The sequence below is a fragment of the Anguilla anguilla genome, chromosome 19 (assembly GCF_013347855.1).
Source record: "Anguilla anguilla isolate fAngAng1 chromosome 19, fAngAng1.pri, whole genome shotgun sequence".
Classification (NCBI taxonomy): Eukaryota; Metazoa; Chordata; class Actinopteri; order Anguilliformes; family Anguillidae; genus Anguilla; species Anguilla anguilla.
In genome coordinates, this window is record NC_049219.1 from 10,497,411 (window position 1) to 10,512,478 (window position 15,068).

General features: G+C 46.4%; 1 protein-coding gene across 2 annotated transcripts; it reads left to right on the plus strand.

Annotated features, from left to right (window-relative positions):
- The first annotated feature begins 28 nt into the window (after positions 1-28).
- On the plus strand, positions 29-14,835 carry LOC118218762 (myelin regulatory factor-like protein). Of its 2 annotated transcripts, XM_035401417.1 has the most exons (26): positions 29-287; positions 1,735-1,836; positions 3,136-3,226; positions 3,866-3,927; positions 4,022-4,736; positions 5,217-5,320; positions 5,617-5,773; positions 6,226-6,421; positions 6,677-6,753; positions 7,213-7,323; positions 7,670-7,760; positions 8,225-8,425; positions 8,550-8,658; positions 8,748-8,857; positions 9,123-9,274; positions 9,801-9,864; positions 9,971-10,059; positions 10,176-10,244; positions 10,641-10,699; positions 11,003-11,161; positions 11,279-11,326; positions 11,442-11,526; positions 12,242-12,316; positions 12,522-12,630; positions 12,754-12,828; positions 13,712-14,835. In XM_035401417.1, exons 2-26 carry the CDS (start codon positions 1,791-1,793, stop codon positions 13,796-13,798), a joined length of 3,141 nt encoding a protein of 1,046 aa, XP_035257308.1. In that variant the 5' UTR covers positions 29-287; positions 1,735-1,790; the 3' UTR covers positions 13,799-14,835. The 2 variants fall into 2 exon arrangements, with proteins under 2 accessions (XP_035257308.1, XP_035257309.1); XM_035401418.1 differs by lacking the exon at positions 11,279-11,326.
- Positions 14,836-15,068: the final 233 nt, after the last annotated feature.

A 15,068-nucleotide genomic window follows, 5' to 3' on the forward strand; every position in this document is an offset into this window, starting at 1 on the left:
TTACTCCTGAAGCCAAAGTGCACAAAAGGCTCGGAGACACATCTGCCGATACGCTCGTGGGAGAAAAGGGAAAAAAAAATCTATATTTGAGATTTTTGTCTTTAGAATAAGAGGCTGGGGAACTAGACACTCCATGGAGAAGTAAGCACGCTGGGACTAATCACCTTCTCAGGGATTTGTCCGCTCTTATTTTTCCGCAAATGGATTGCACCTGACCCCGTTACCCGCTGCTGTTGAGGGAACGTTCGAAGGACCCCCCCCCCACCTGACTGCTCCCTGGTGAAAAGGTATAGTGTGCCTCCTGTAGACCCCCCCCCCCCCCTCCTTAATTACAGAAACAACAGACGGGGGAGCACTGTGGGACCACCCCCACCCCCACCACCACCACCTCAATCCTCACTGCAGTTTCTTAATTAATTCTGTACCTAGCTTGCAAATGCTTCTGTTGCTGAGGTTCGTTTTTTTGGCACCATGTTTACTGAACGGAGTTAAAATGGAGGTTTGGCCAGGAGCAGCGATTTATTTAACGGGGAATGAATTTGGAGATTTACATTCAGAGTTCATATGTTCATCGGGTCAATTGCAATTTCATCGGGACCTAGACCACTAGGCAATTCAATTCTCTTAAGAGTTAAATCTTTACAAATTAAATGATAGATTATTCATTCTTCAGAAGTTGGAGCTGTTATTCCACTGGTATGGCACAGATCAGACTGATTTTATAGTGCTTGGCATTTAGCCAGTCATAAATAATTTTCATTTATTAAAAACTGTTATTTACAGCCAAAATTTGCCGCATTTCATTTTGTGTAATAAAAGTTAAGAACAAAGTCTGGGTTTTGTTGGTAATGACAAAAAGCAATGTCACATTGTTACACATTGTTTTTTTCATTACTATCTACAAAATGGTTATTTTCATTTATGCTTTAACTCACATTGCAGTAAATTGATTTGATCATTCACTTAGAGTATACGCTACAGCCATGAGATTTTTCTAGCATAATGAAAGTGGCTGCCATCTTGTTTTTCTTTTCTCTGAAACATTTTCTGTTTCTGTTTTGTGGTTTCTGGACATAAATTGTTAGAATGCTGATTAAGTTATCCCAATTTGTCAATGATCTCATCAGTCACACGTGTATTTTATTAGATTTCTTTAACCTTGGAATAGACTCGTTTGAAAGTATTGAAGATAGTTTTCCATTCATTCACAGTGAACTAGAACTTGTACTCATTGCTCATGGCAATCGATTGTAAATTCTGGAATGTTTGCCTGGGTGTGAAGTGTGACTTTGCCCATGGAGGTACAGGATGTTTTTTTTTTTTTCTTTGAACAGACTAAAACCATTTAGCTTGTGAAGGTTAATTAAATGTTCAGTCTGGACACTTATGAATGTTGAGTCAGTCTGCAGATGATAAATTAGAAATAAGAGTCATTAGGCATGTGCCCTGTGCCATGGTGGCACATCAGGTCTGGGAGCCATGGCATGAATTAGTCAGAGCAATGCTCAGGAATCAAAGTGTGACACACAAAGCGGTTTGCTTTTGGGATACTTCCCCTTCATTAGTGACACTGACTCTCCTGTTCTCAGAGCTGTGAGTCAGCTTCCATTTAAGATTAGCAGACCCAGTGTAGAATCCCACTAAAGTAGTCGAAGGAGGCACACTCATTTCAATACTGCCTGAAGTGGGCCTACAGGTTACTGGCTTTGCCTAATGCTTCGTGCCCGTTAACAGGTGTGTGTTGTAGGCTATAAGACAGCGTGGAGCCCTTCGGCCCTGGAACTGGGACAATGGATGTGCTGGGGGAGAACGAAGCTCTGCGGCAATTTTTCGAGGGTAAGAGACTGAGCACCAAATATACTTTTCTCTTTGGAAGACCCTAACATGCTAACCTGCTGAACATCTCCTCTGTAGTCCACGGGATACTTTCTGGTATTTTAGCTCAGACTAGTGCAGTGCGTTTAGCATGATGCGAAAAATGACCTGTTCATGCCTCTATGGAATATTCCATTAACAGCCATTATGGCCAAGCGATAGAGCAAGGGAAATGTGTTCTCCCCCCCAGGAGGAGAGACATTATTCTGCCACATTAAACACAAGGACGCTGTCGGTTGAACCGCACGGGGAAAACCGGCGGAAAGTTCTGGAGCCGATAGTGCAGAGGTGCTCGATAAACACCGAGCGGCGAAGGCTCGCCCACCTCTGACCCTCCCCCCCTGGTCGAGTGCGCTTGTCGAAAATTTTACGACTGTTGTTGCCGTGCGAAGGTGTTACGCGTGTGTTACCGCCGGTGTGCTGTCAAAGTGAGCCATACGCTCTTCGGCCATGTTGTAGTTTTATGAGCCTCAACAAAAAAAATAAACCATCAAGATTTATTGTGATCGGTCCAGACGTCTGTTGCCCCAAATTTAAACAAATGGTACAGACAGTGACGGATGTGGGGGTTGAAATATTAATGGCTGTTTTAATTTGGCTTTGTGCGTGAAAGTTTTCGCCGATCCTCCACTGAAACAATGATTGCTAATGTCTTTCATTGGAACATGAGCATAAACTATTTTGATTAATGTTGTGTTGCCGTGCGATTAGGTCCGTCTGAATTTAAATTCCATTTCGCAGTAAATTGCTTAATTGCTTTGAGAACTGATGGAGTTCGTGCATATCATTTTAATGAGGTTAATTAAGTCATTAAAAGTAAGCCAGGTGGACAGTGTACATCTTTTTAGTACTGTAGACATCTTCTTAAATCAGGCTCCTTAAGCATATCTCATGTTCAAGTAAGCTCATGTAGCCTACTGTCTGTAGTTATATGGCTCTGAACACATCGAACCCTCTAGATCTTTCTGTCCGTGTGTCATAAATGCATCCCCTGCACTGTCAAGAGGAAGCATCAACATTCATCTAAAATAGGGCCGTCAACAGGAGAATATTTCTCCATTAAAAGCCAGCTCAGGAGGATGTATGGGGCCATAAACTCCATCTTAGTGGCTAAGCTAACAGACAGTTTCCATGAAAACAAACCAGCCCGCAGCCACGCGGGAGCCAGGTCATTTAATATTATGTCCCTGGAAACAGGCCCCTGTCACATGACCAGAAATTTATAGCCCTAAGTGATGGCTGCTTTCTTCTCGGTTTCAGGCCAGGATGTCAGGGGCGTGCTGGAGAGTGAGGTGGTGGACACAAGCATACTGGAACAGTACCTCAGCAACGACATGGACCCCAGTACCTTGTGAGTGAGGACCACTGTTCCAGTACAGCCCCCCCGTCCACTGCACAGGAAAAACCCACTGATGTGACTCTGGCCCCTCCCCAAGGCTGACAACATATACGAAAATAAAACTGTTATAATGAAGCAAAACCAAGAGAGATAATTTGAAACGAACTCATTACTGCTCTCCTCCTGTTTTCAGAAAATATAATTTTCATGCCATGAAGTATTTTTTCCCTGTCCCCATTTTAATTGAATTATTTGCTCCAGTAGTTTAATGAATGATCATTTGCAGTCAACAGGCTGGTGGTTTATAGTAAATCTAAACTCTTAACATGCTGGTAGAGTCCACATCCGTTTACATCTGTCCGGATCAATAAAGCAGGTCAGAGATTGGAGCTCATAGTACATATAGCTTAATATTTAATAACTATTGTGAAAGACCACAGTAACCTAAGATTATATATGCATGTATGTGTGTGTGTGTGTGTGTGTGTGTGTCTGTGGGTGTGTGTGTGTGCCTGTGTGTGTGCCTGCGTGTGTGTGGATCTGTGTGTGTTTGCGTGTGCGTGTGTATTTGTACATGTACATATGTGTGTGTGTGTGTGTGTGTGGTTTGCAGTGGTTCACAATGATGTAGTATCTCTTATCTTTTCCCAGCATGTTACCTGAGTCACCCCCAGATTCTGGATCAGAACCCTGTTCCCCCCCACGAATACGAGGTGAGACCCAGTCTGTCCCAGCACCAGAGGGGTGTATGTTTTCTGTACTTATGTTGCCTTGTCTTTTAAATGTTGTCCTGCTGTTTTCACCCAGATGTGCCGCATGACCGCTCATGTTCAGCCGCACAGGCAGGCACAGGCCCCTCTTGTTGCCTTGGAGACAGGGGGCCGGGACCGTCTCCTTGCCTGACTCCGCACCAACGCTTCTTGGGTCTGGAGAGCGCCTGCCCCGCCCCCCTGACCCCACCAGGTCTCAATTCTCCCTGTCACCCCCAGTATCTGAGCACAGCATGCCAAAACATCCAGGCCCACACTGCCCCTACACACCCAGGTCTACACCACTCTCAGAACCTGCAGCGTGTGGGAACTGCTAACAGCTACATCCAGGCTAACACTCCCCCAACACCCCCTAATCTACACCACTCCCAGAACCTGCAGCGTGTGGGCACTGCTAACGGCTACATCCAGGCTAACACTCCCCCCACAGCCCCTGATCTCCACCACTCCCAGAACCTGCAGTGTGTCGGTCCTGCTAACAGCTACACCCAGGCTAACACTCCCCCTACACCCCCTAATCTACACCACTCTCAGAACCTGCAGCGTGTGGCTCCTGCTAACGGCTACATCCAGGCTAACACACATCCCACACCCCCGGTCAATGGTCCCCCTGGGGCTCCACACTGTATGAACCCTGCCAGCAGCTACGTGAATGCCAGCCCACCCCCGGCTCCGCCCGGCCTTCAGCGAGTCTCACCTGGACACCTGGAGCCAGGGTACCTGCGTCCTCCACTCAGCCAGCAGCAGACAGGGTGAGAGTCAACTGAGAGCATCTGCACCAGGGGTGCCCTGTTCCTGGAGATCTACCATCCAGCAGCTAGGGATGAGCTGCTAATGAATAGAATCCAGTGTGGCTTTGTTAGGGTTGGAGTGAAAACCTAGAGGGTGGTAGATCTGACGCGGGAATCGAACCTGCGACCTTTCAGTTACAAGCCCAGTTCCTTACCCACTGTGCTACACTCCGTCCTTACCCTGGCTAAAATGAGCTAACTGGCTGTATACACCAATATTGGGTCACTCATAGATTAGATCACAGTCGAAGTTTAATATCAGGGCGCATGAAATCTTTTTGGCTGTCATTCATACACTTATCAAGAAATGTAGCTAAAACAACATGAGGTGTAAATGTTGATGATTACGTCGTTGCAGCCAGAAGTTGGCGTGAAAATGAGAAACCGATATGGGTGCCATTAACCACCTCTGCCTGAGAATGCTCCCGTTTTGCTCTCCAGACCCGCGCTGCCCGACACCAAGAAGAGGCGCCGGTCCGAATCTTTCGAGGGGCCGGGGGACCCCCGTCTGTGGCCTGACCCCTCCCAAGCGAGGGGCCCGTTCAGTAAGGGCGTGCTTCTTTGAACCTCTTTCCCTTCGACTCGGCAGAACAATCAACTCTTGCTTTCACAGTCGGACAAACACCCGCTTCCAAATGACCGTAATTGAAAGTCTAAATTGGTCGCTTATTCAATGGCAGCTGTAAAAAAAAGCAGAGTGATTCAGACCCCTTGCTCTCAGGCTGTCTGTTCTCTCTATTGTGTGTGGAAGTCTGCCTTGCGAACGGAGGAATGCGATTGGCTGGGAGAGAAACGTCCTGCAGCGTGTGACTCTGTTAATTGGGGCCTGCCTGTGTCACAGTGCCCCCGGAGTGCGCCAGCGTCGCCGGTGACATCACCAACTGTGACAGCGACAGCCAGGGCGGGACCGCCGGACAGGGGACCTATCAGGTCCTGGCGTGGGAGGGGTACCAGCCCAACCAGTGGAGCCCACTGTACGACAGCGGCTACCAGAACCTGTGAGTTCCTGCCCGAAAAAAAAAGACCCTCTTCACTTTCCACTGTGTGTCATTCTCTCAGTGGTCTCTTATCGCCAATGCATCATTTCCTCTGCTTGTCCAGAGCTCTTATGCTTTGTGCATTGCACTATTGTGCTTATGTACACATTGGATTTACTAGAACAATTCAGGTTAAGCACCTGGCTCAAAGTTTCAAAGCTTTATCAGTTCTCTGTCTGGGGAATGTGACTTTGGCCACCTTACCAAATTGGCAGGCACTGACATTTATAGCAGATTTATACCTCAGTAAATTCCCTTCACCGATTTGCGGAACAAATATATTACCAGGAAGCGCTGTCTTTCGTAGTTGTGTTATGCTGTAAATATTCCCCGTGCTTTTGTTTTTATGGTTTTCATTTAATAGCAGTGTGATCTAATGGCGTGATAAGAAGCCTTTTTTTCCTCTCTCTTAGCCCATCCCCTGGGTATCACGTTGACACGGACAAGGGCTTCAGCTACTCCTCCACAGACGAGGCCTTCGTGTGCCAAAAAAAGAACCACTTCCAGGTCACAGTTCACATAGGGATGGCCGGGACGCCCAAATATGTCAAGACGCCATCGGGGCCCAAACCCATAGAGAGCTTTTATGTGAAGGTTTTTGGTGTTAAGGTAAGTTATTTTCTATCCAGTCCCTGTGCTTACATCTGTATAATAGCCTCCAGCTTTGTGAATATAATTTATATGTGGACCAGGTTCATGTTATCTTAGAAGTCTAAAATATATTATTTATGACAAATGGAAGACAAACAATTCTTAAAGGGGAGCGCCTGTTACTCCTATGCGGACCCTGCTTTGGGACCTCCCAGCATGCACCACGCTATATGATGCTCTGTCTCGGTCTGAGTCTTGGTGCTTTGTTTGTAGTTTGAGGCGCAGTCCCACCAGATCACCATTGAGCAGTCACAGTCCGACCGCACCAAGAAGCCTTTTCCACCCGTCCAGTGAGTGTCCTCCCAATGCCTGTCATTTACAGCAGTGCTTCCGCCTTCTATGTATCACACTGTCGAGCTGGTAAAGGCACTGTACTGTTGTGTTTTGGGTTAATATTTAAAATAAATTTTCACATTACTCCCCGTTCTCCAAATTTGGAATGCCCGATTACATTCATAAGGCGGTGTCGTTGTTTCATGAACCTTTGAGGAATCGAAGCCAAGCAAATGCTAAAACAGGAGTAATGCTCCTCACATGCAGCTTGTTCATGCAGACTGCAGGCGTCCAATCACAATGGATTATACGGCCAATCACACACTGTCTTGTTAGGCTGCAGGCTTCAGTTACTACTGGTACAATCTGGGTTTGATAGCAGCTTGCAGGTCCCATCCGCACACACCAGAACAGCTTCCTAACAAGATGAACATAAGGTCCGCGCTGTGGTGCTTGACTGCCATTGTGCTCCTCAGGGTCAGTCTGCCCGGAGACAAGGTTACCAAGGTAACGCTGGGCCGTCTGCACTTCAGCGAGACCACGGCCAACAACATGAGGAAGAAAGGCAAGCCCAACCCAGACCAGAGGTGAGTGTCCCAGGACTCACCCCCAGGTCCTGACTCAAACACAGCCACCAACATGGCTACTCAAATCACATGATCTCAACTGAAAAAAATCATGCCATTCTACAGCAAAAGCAACAATAATGTATAATAATGTGTCTCAATGTCATTGTAATGTAGTTAGATATGAAGGAACATGCTCATTACATATTATAAGTTATAAATTACTTTAGATAAATTACTTTATATCAATGTTGAAAATAGGAATAACATAGAGAGTTTAGGATTGAAGGGTTTGACCAGCGAAATATCTTGATTTATTTTTCATATGAAATATAATGATGGTGAATGATGGTGTCGATGTCGGCAGGTACTTCATGCTGGTGGTGGGACTCTACGCGTCCGGGGAGGAGCAGAACTTCCTGCTTGCGGCACATGTATCAGAGAAGATAATCGTCAGGGTCAGTGGTGCTGTAGGGTTTATCCCCATCATGCATTGCAGTGTTGCATAATGTTGGAACTTTCCAGAGGCATTGTTCCAAGAGTGATATGGGCTTGGCGAGGTGTGTCTTTACATCATAAAACACAGGATGTGTTAGTAATTGCCAGCATTTGCCATTACTAATCCATGCATAGTGAATAAACAAGTAATGAGTTGACTTTGCAAGTTATCTGAGGTAAATAAGTTAATTTTGAATAATGTGAGCAGCTTGCTTGTCTGTCTGTGAAGTTGAAAGTTACAGCTCAATTCCATTGCTGAAAATTGGTTATAAAATTATAAAATTGAAATATTAATTATACTTCATTGTATCTGTCTGAACTGTAATTCCTCAAAAAGTGATGCAGCTTGGTGTTATATTACTGCATGTGTGAGTAGGTGGTGATCATGACAGAGACTGTACCCTATGTGTTTGTGCGTCCCCAGGCCTCGAACCCGGGGCAGTTTGAGAATGACAGCGAGCCGCTGTGGCAGCGGGGGCAGGCCCTTGACGCGGTGGTGTGCCAAGGGAGGGTGGGCATCAACACGGACGCGCCCGACGAGGCCTTGGTGGTCTGCGGCAACGCCAAGATCATGGGCACGGTCATGCACCCGTCCGACATGAGGGCCAAGCAGAACATTCAGGAGGTGAGCCGTCTCAATGCCCTCTCATCGTTACAGGCCTGGTCCTGTCCCTATCATAGAGCGTCTGCTGAAACACGCAGCTGGAAATGAGGGAGGAACGTAAGCTGATGTTGGTTTGACTCGACAGGTGGACTCGACGGAGCAGCTGAAGAGAATAGCGCAGATGAGGATCGTGGAGTACGACTACAGGCCCGAGTTCGCCGAGAAAATGGGGATCGATCAGGTCCATGAAACAGGTACCGGAGACAGCTGTGTTGTCCTGCAGAAGCTGTGCAAAAACCTGTGCGATGCGATTACATCATCTGCACCTGTCGTGCCTTCCCAGGTGTCATTGCACAGGAAGTGAAGGAGCTGTTACCTTCTGCCGTGAAGGAAGTGGGGGAGATCACCTGCGCGGATGGAGAAACGATAGACAACTTCCTCATGGTGGACAAAGTGAGGATCGCTGTGGATTACTGGATTATATTATAGTATCTTTCACAAACAGAAGGCTATATGTAGATTATTGACATTCTCCATTGTAAATACTTTAAAAATAGTAATTTTGCAAAGTACAAAGACATGCAGTAAGCATTAAGAATCAGCAAACACATGCAGGAAATGGAAGCAATAGCACTTAGAGCAGTGCAGGAAGTAAAGAGGAAGTAGAACAGCTCCCCAGCCCCCCCTCACCGTGTGTGTGTGTGCCTTTTTTTACCAGGAGCAGATCTTCATGGAGAACGTGGGTGCTGTGAAGCAGCTCTGCAAGCTGACGGACAGCCTGCAGGAGCGCATCCAGGAGCTGGAGGTGTGGAACACGCGGCTGGCCAAGCTGAAGAGCGTGACGGGCAGCCTGCGCTCCGGAGTGCACAGGTGCGCCGCGTTTCGCCACCAGGGGCCACAGCCCACAGCACGTTATATCAGGGCTGCCCAACCCTGTTCCTGGAGATCTACCGTCCTGTAGGTTTTGAACCCAAATTTGGCACACCTTATTCTACTAATTAACAGGTCAATGAGACCTCTAGCTGTTGAGTGAGGTGGGCTTTGTTAGGGTTGGAGTGGAAACCTACAGGACGGTAGAGCTCCAGGAACTAGGTTGTGTGTAACCCTGTGTTATAGCCATGGACCATCCTTTGGAGGAAGCTGATGGGTATTTCTAAATTATGGACACAATAAAAATAACGGGGAAAGAATAATGCACGTAACAATTTCCTCTGTCATCTGTGGGGGTGTAATGAGTAATTGTCGTTCATCTCTTTAAAATAATGTTTACTTTAATAGTACTGATATATAGCATCATTGCAATGGTAAAGTCTGAGAGTTGTGATGTCAGTAACTGGATTAAAGTTGCCTGGCTGCTGAACCTCTTTCTCCCGTCCGTTTATTTTTCATTCTCCAGGAAAGCTAGCAGAAATGACGGTGTCCCTCTCCCAAAGAAGCCAGCCCCCCTCCCGGCCTCTAAAGTAAGTGAAGTCGGGGGGGGGGGGGGGAGCCCATGCGTTTGAGCCAAGCCATGCCTTTGAACTTCACTTTGAAACATTGCCCCCCCCCGCTCCCCCTCCCTTGCAGGAGTACCAATCAAAGAAGCACAGCCACTGCTTGCAGCACAGAGTGTTCCAGGCCAGCGTCATCATGCTCGTGGTCACCATGGGGATCTGGTGAGTGTTCCGCCTCTCTCGCCTCTGAACGCCCCCGGAGGAAATGCCTTCCCATGATGCAGTTCTTCCTAAAGATTTGCTCCCCTCCTGACCTCGTCTCTGCTTCTCGCCGTCAGCGTCATCTCCATCACCGCCCTCTACATGCTCAATCTGAACGATGGCCCGGAGACCCCGCACTCCAACAGGTACGGAGCCGCCACCCTGCCGGTCGGGGAGCTGGGTCCGGAATGTTATAGGGTTGAGACCCAGAACGGGCAAGATTACAGATTTCTGCTTTAGGGTTTGGGAAAGCTCCCTTGCCGAAAAATGGGGTTTAGACAGGGAACAGAAATCGTTCTGCTTTTTAAATTAAGTCTGAAAAGTGATCTTTTTAGCGTCTGCTTTGAACACCTGTCACCTGTAAGCCAAACCTACACCCTATTAATTGTGTCATTAAACTATGGAAAGGTATACTTGTATAACTATCAATGTCTGTTGGAGTGTGCCAATTATGAATTGACATTATGAACAATTTAAAGCCAATAAATTCAGACTTTTCTTTGGTCCTAATTAACCAAAAAGGTGCCCGCATCTTGTTACAGCAACAACTCGATCCTGGATGACACTACGACAACCTGGCCCACAATCGGCAGCCCCTCAGGTGGGTCTTACCTGACAGGTATCCCCCCCCCTCCAAGATTAGTCTGTGGAAGGGGTGGGGTGAGGTAGGCCAGGGTTATCTGTTGATTGATTGTCTGTTCCTGTATTTTGGGAGTTGGATACAAGTGTAATGGTCATTAATGGGGCAATGAAAAGTCCCGTTTATCAATATTTCAGAGTGAAAGAGGAGGATTTGTTTATAGCAGTTTGCACAATGTGTGAAGCCAGGCACGGGAGGGCATCACCACAGGGCATCCCGGAGCTCATGGATAGACTGCCCCTGTGTCTGTGTCCTTTTCGGCAGTGACCCCCACCCTGTCCCCCGACCCCTGGCCCCCTGATGTGGATTTCTGTAACCTGCTGTACTGTGAGGAGGTGTACTGTTGCCCCCCCGACTCCGGCAACCACAGTATCCCGGCAACCACACCTGCACCAAGGCCTCCTACCAATGACTCACAAACAGGTAAGTAGCAAAACTGGCTGTTTCATGGTACTTTCATAACCTGTTCCTTCTCCAGAGGGTTGTGGAAATGGGACACCTGCCCTAGAAGTGTTATGTTTCTTGTTTTTGTCTCCATAGACTACACCAAGGAACAGCTGTTTGAAATATTTCTAAGTGCCAAAGACTGTAAGTCTTAACCTGCAGAGACTAGAAAGTAGAAACTGCAGAACTGACATTTTCTGTATTTATTGCGCTTCATTTAAATCTTTTTTCCCATTCACGCTTTGTTTTTTTTAAACAGGGACAAACACAACTGTCCAGTCCATTGTAATTAAGGAAAATCAACATGTCATCGACCAGAGATACTGTGTGCCAGGGAATTGTGGGTAAGCTGCCATTCAGACTGATGACACAACATTGATCCAGACCATCCCTGGACCAGTGCCTGGACCTGTAATTTCAATCAAATTACCTGGCACAAATTACCCACAATTAGCTGGTGTGGACATGGTCTCTTTAAAAACCAAATAATGTGAATTGTGAATATAGTTGTTAACCTGTGTAAACATATAAGAAGATAAATACATGTAAGAAGATAAATATAGTATTTGTTAACAGGATGATGCATTAAAAGCTAACGAGATGCCCAATATCCACGTTGAACCCTTTAGTACCCTATTTTAATGTAATTATCAAGAATGACCAGGAGGTGGCAGCAAAATGCAACTTTTGCAGTGTTTGGTCTCCTGACCACTGTGTTGCTTCACATTTTTTTAAAAAAAGTGGAGTGAACTTATGCGAAAATAAGTGCTATATTACCCTTCAGTCATGCACGGGAAATAATTTTCACTTTTATGGAATCACATCCTCTGGAAGTCGGCATCAGTGAATTTCATTCCGACTGGTGATTTGATGTGAGCTTCCTGCCCAGACTCTCTGAGGGGATTAGGAAACGTGGGGGTGCTGGTGCCCGCTGGAGCAGTTTGGGAAACGCGCTCATGTGCCGTGATGGACCGGGCCATAACCGGATCTTTCCGGGGGCCACCCCCCCCCCCCTTCATTTGTAATTGACCCCCTCCCCTCGCTCTGCGTTCCCTACAGGTCCGGAAACTACAGCTACGCCGTGCCTGTCAGCAAGTTTGTCCCCGTCAACATGCGGCTGACCATCCAGATGAAGTGAGCGAGCTGCGCTGGGTGACAAATAATTCAGCTGAATAATAATTCAGAAAACATAATATTTGAACTAAACTGTGATTCAAAGTTAAGGATGGATACAAACTGAATCGCAGGTGTTTGGTTGTACAGCCCCTTCTGTGAGTGACTGACTGCTCGCAGCTCACGGTTGTTCTCTTGTCTCACCGCCGGGTGTCGCTCTCCACAGTACCACCGAGCTGCTGGTGGTTCTGAGGTGCCAGGCGGAGGAATCCTCCGACTGCTCTGCCTTTATGGACTACACTGACGACAATGACTACACCATGAGCAACACGCAGGTACGGTGTCCACAGAGGGACAAAAGGAGAAAAAACGGGAGCTTCCAAATTGTGGGTGGGCCTGGCTCGCGTGGGGCGTGTTCCCTGTGGGCGTGGCCTGCTGATGACGGTGTGTGTTTCCAGGGTTACGTCCATGAGTGGCCCCTCCCGGTCACCCGGCTGTACCAGAGCTCCTACCACTTCCGCACCACTGTGGCGGTGAGAGACTCCTCCCCCCTCCCCCACCTCTGTGATGTCAGCACCCGGTCTCTGACATCACAGGGTCCTGTCCCCTACAGCTTACAGGTGTCAGTATGGGAGGCATTGTGACATGACACAGAACACACCTGTTACAGTGTATGACATATTATAAGCTGAATTTGTGTAGAATCCCTTTTAAAATGGAATATACTCTAATATAAACTGCTTTATATTTGTCTATATATTTTGAAGCACTGATAACATCTTGGCGATTTATGTAACTATAATGCAGCATATCAATAAGCGACATTGTAATATCTCTTGCATTTTGGATCCAAACACTTTGTTTCAAATATTATCAACAACCGTCTATATCAGTATCACATTTCAGTCTCTCCAGACTGCTGAAATGAATGATCTCTTCTGAAATAGAGTTATACAACTTACCTTTTAACCTAATGCATTATGGGCTTAGTGTCTGCGTGGGGTTGACAGAGAAGCTCATCAAAAGGCCTGGCGCAGGTGCCAAGCCTGCCAGCTGTATCAGGTTAGCCATTAGCCATTAGCAGGTGGGTCAAAGCCATCATTTAATCCTGTGCTTGGCTGGCGCACCGTCCCAAAACTGCCATCTGAGAGCGAGCCAATCGCTTTTGTGACCCCGCGGCACGTCAGGATTCGCCTTCTTTTTTTAAAAATTAAAAAAAACACATATGCACCAAGTGCCCTACTGTGTCCAGCAGCCTATGCACATGAGGGCTGTACACCAACCTTTCGACTGGCTGCAACAGTTTAAATACACCCCAATAAGGCCTTTCCTATTGTGGATGCAGGGCAGGAAGCTTGGCTCTTTGAAGACGTCTGTGGTGTGGTAATCAGATTTTCCCTGCTTTTCTCCCTACAGGGCAAGGCTGACTGCAGCACCGATCCCAATTTCTCAGGAGTCCTGTTCACAGACTACCACTTCCACTTCTACCGCCGGTGTGACTAAGCGCACGCTAGAGCTCCCCCTACAGGCTAGCCGGGGTCCAGCAACGTGTCTTTGTTTGTTGCACTCAAATGCAGGAAAAGATTTGAAATGAATGCACAGAGCACATTTATATTCACTTCACTGATTTACCACTAGAAGATTGCTGTATATACATCACTTGGGTCTTGCTAATACACTGTGGTAAAAAAAAAAGGTGTGTTTATAGCTTGGGCTTACTGGAGCTCAGGATGGTCTTTTGGAATTCATTCTGTGTGTGTGTGTGTATGTGAGATCATTTTTATTGATTTTCACACTGTACAAAAATTATCAGCACCAACCCCTACCTATAGAACCTTCCTCAAACCTTACCCTTCCCCTGCCCCCCTACCACCATCCCAACACAACAACAACCCCCTACATTGACCCAGACAATCCCCATCCACAGACCCCTCCAAAAACACCCCATGCCGCCTTTGTAACTTTTATACTATTTCAGTAGAACTTATTGTAATTGGATGGTACAGAGAGATATGGCTATAATAGTTAAGTAATATAACATCACATCTCTTGAACAGGAGAAGCCAGAATATGGCCAAATGTAATCAGGGGATTAATTTAAGGTGATCACGTTTCCTGCAGCAAAATGATACTCTTTACCCTTTAAAGGCGTGAGATCACAAATATGTGATTAGAATGTTCTGAACTGAACATGCTAATGCTGACGTAACAATCACTTCTGTTAATTGAAAGCAATGGAGTTCGAGGACCATGACTTGTACCATAGATTAAGCACCAACATATAACCTTTATGACACCTGTTTTTTTTTAGATATCTGTGATCATTTTTTAATGAAGTAATAATTTTTCTTCTTTGTACTACATTTCCTTGAATCTGAAAAACAATGCCCGTGGGATGTTACTGTTTTAATTTAACAAGGTGTTCTTTGAAATGGGACTTGATGTACAGTAGTAAATGTCACATTTCTTATTGTCTCCTGTCTGACAGTGGTATTTGGTATTAGTGTGATTAAATGTGTACTCACAGTGTTTAACTTCCAGAATGTGTTTCCTGTTTACTCATGATGGATACAGTGTGGAAATTGATATCATCAGTATGACAGTTGTTCCTGTTGTGTTGTATCTGAGTAACGCTTCTGAACTATCAACATTCCTTGCTCATCTTACTGTGGGGTGATAGAAACCTTGAAACTGTGTGCGTGCAAGAGTGTGAGTGTGTGCGTGTGTGCGTGTGTGTGTGTGTGTGTGTGTGTGCATATGTACGTGTATGTTT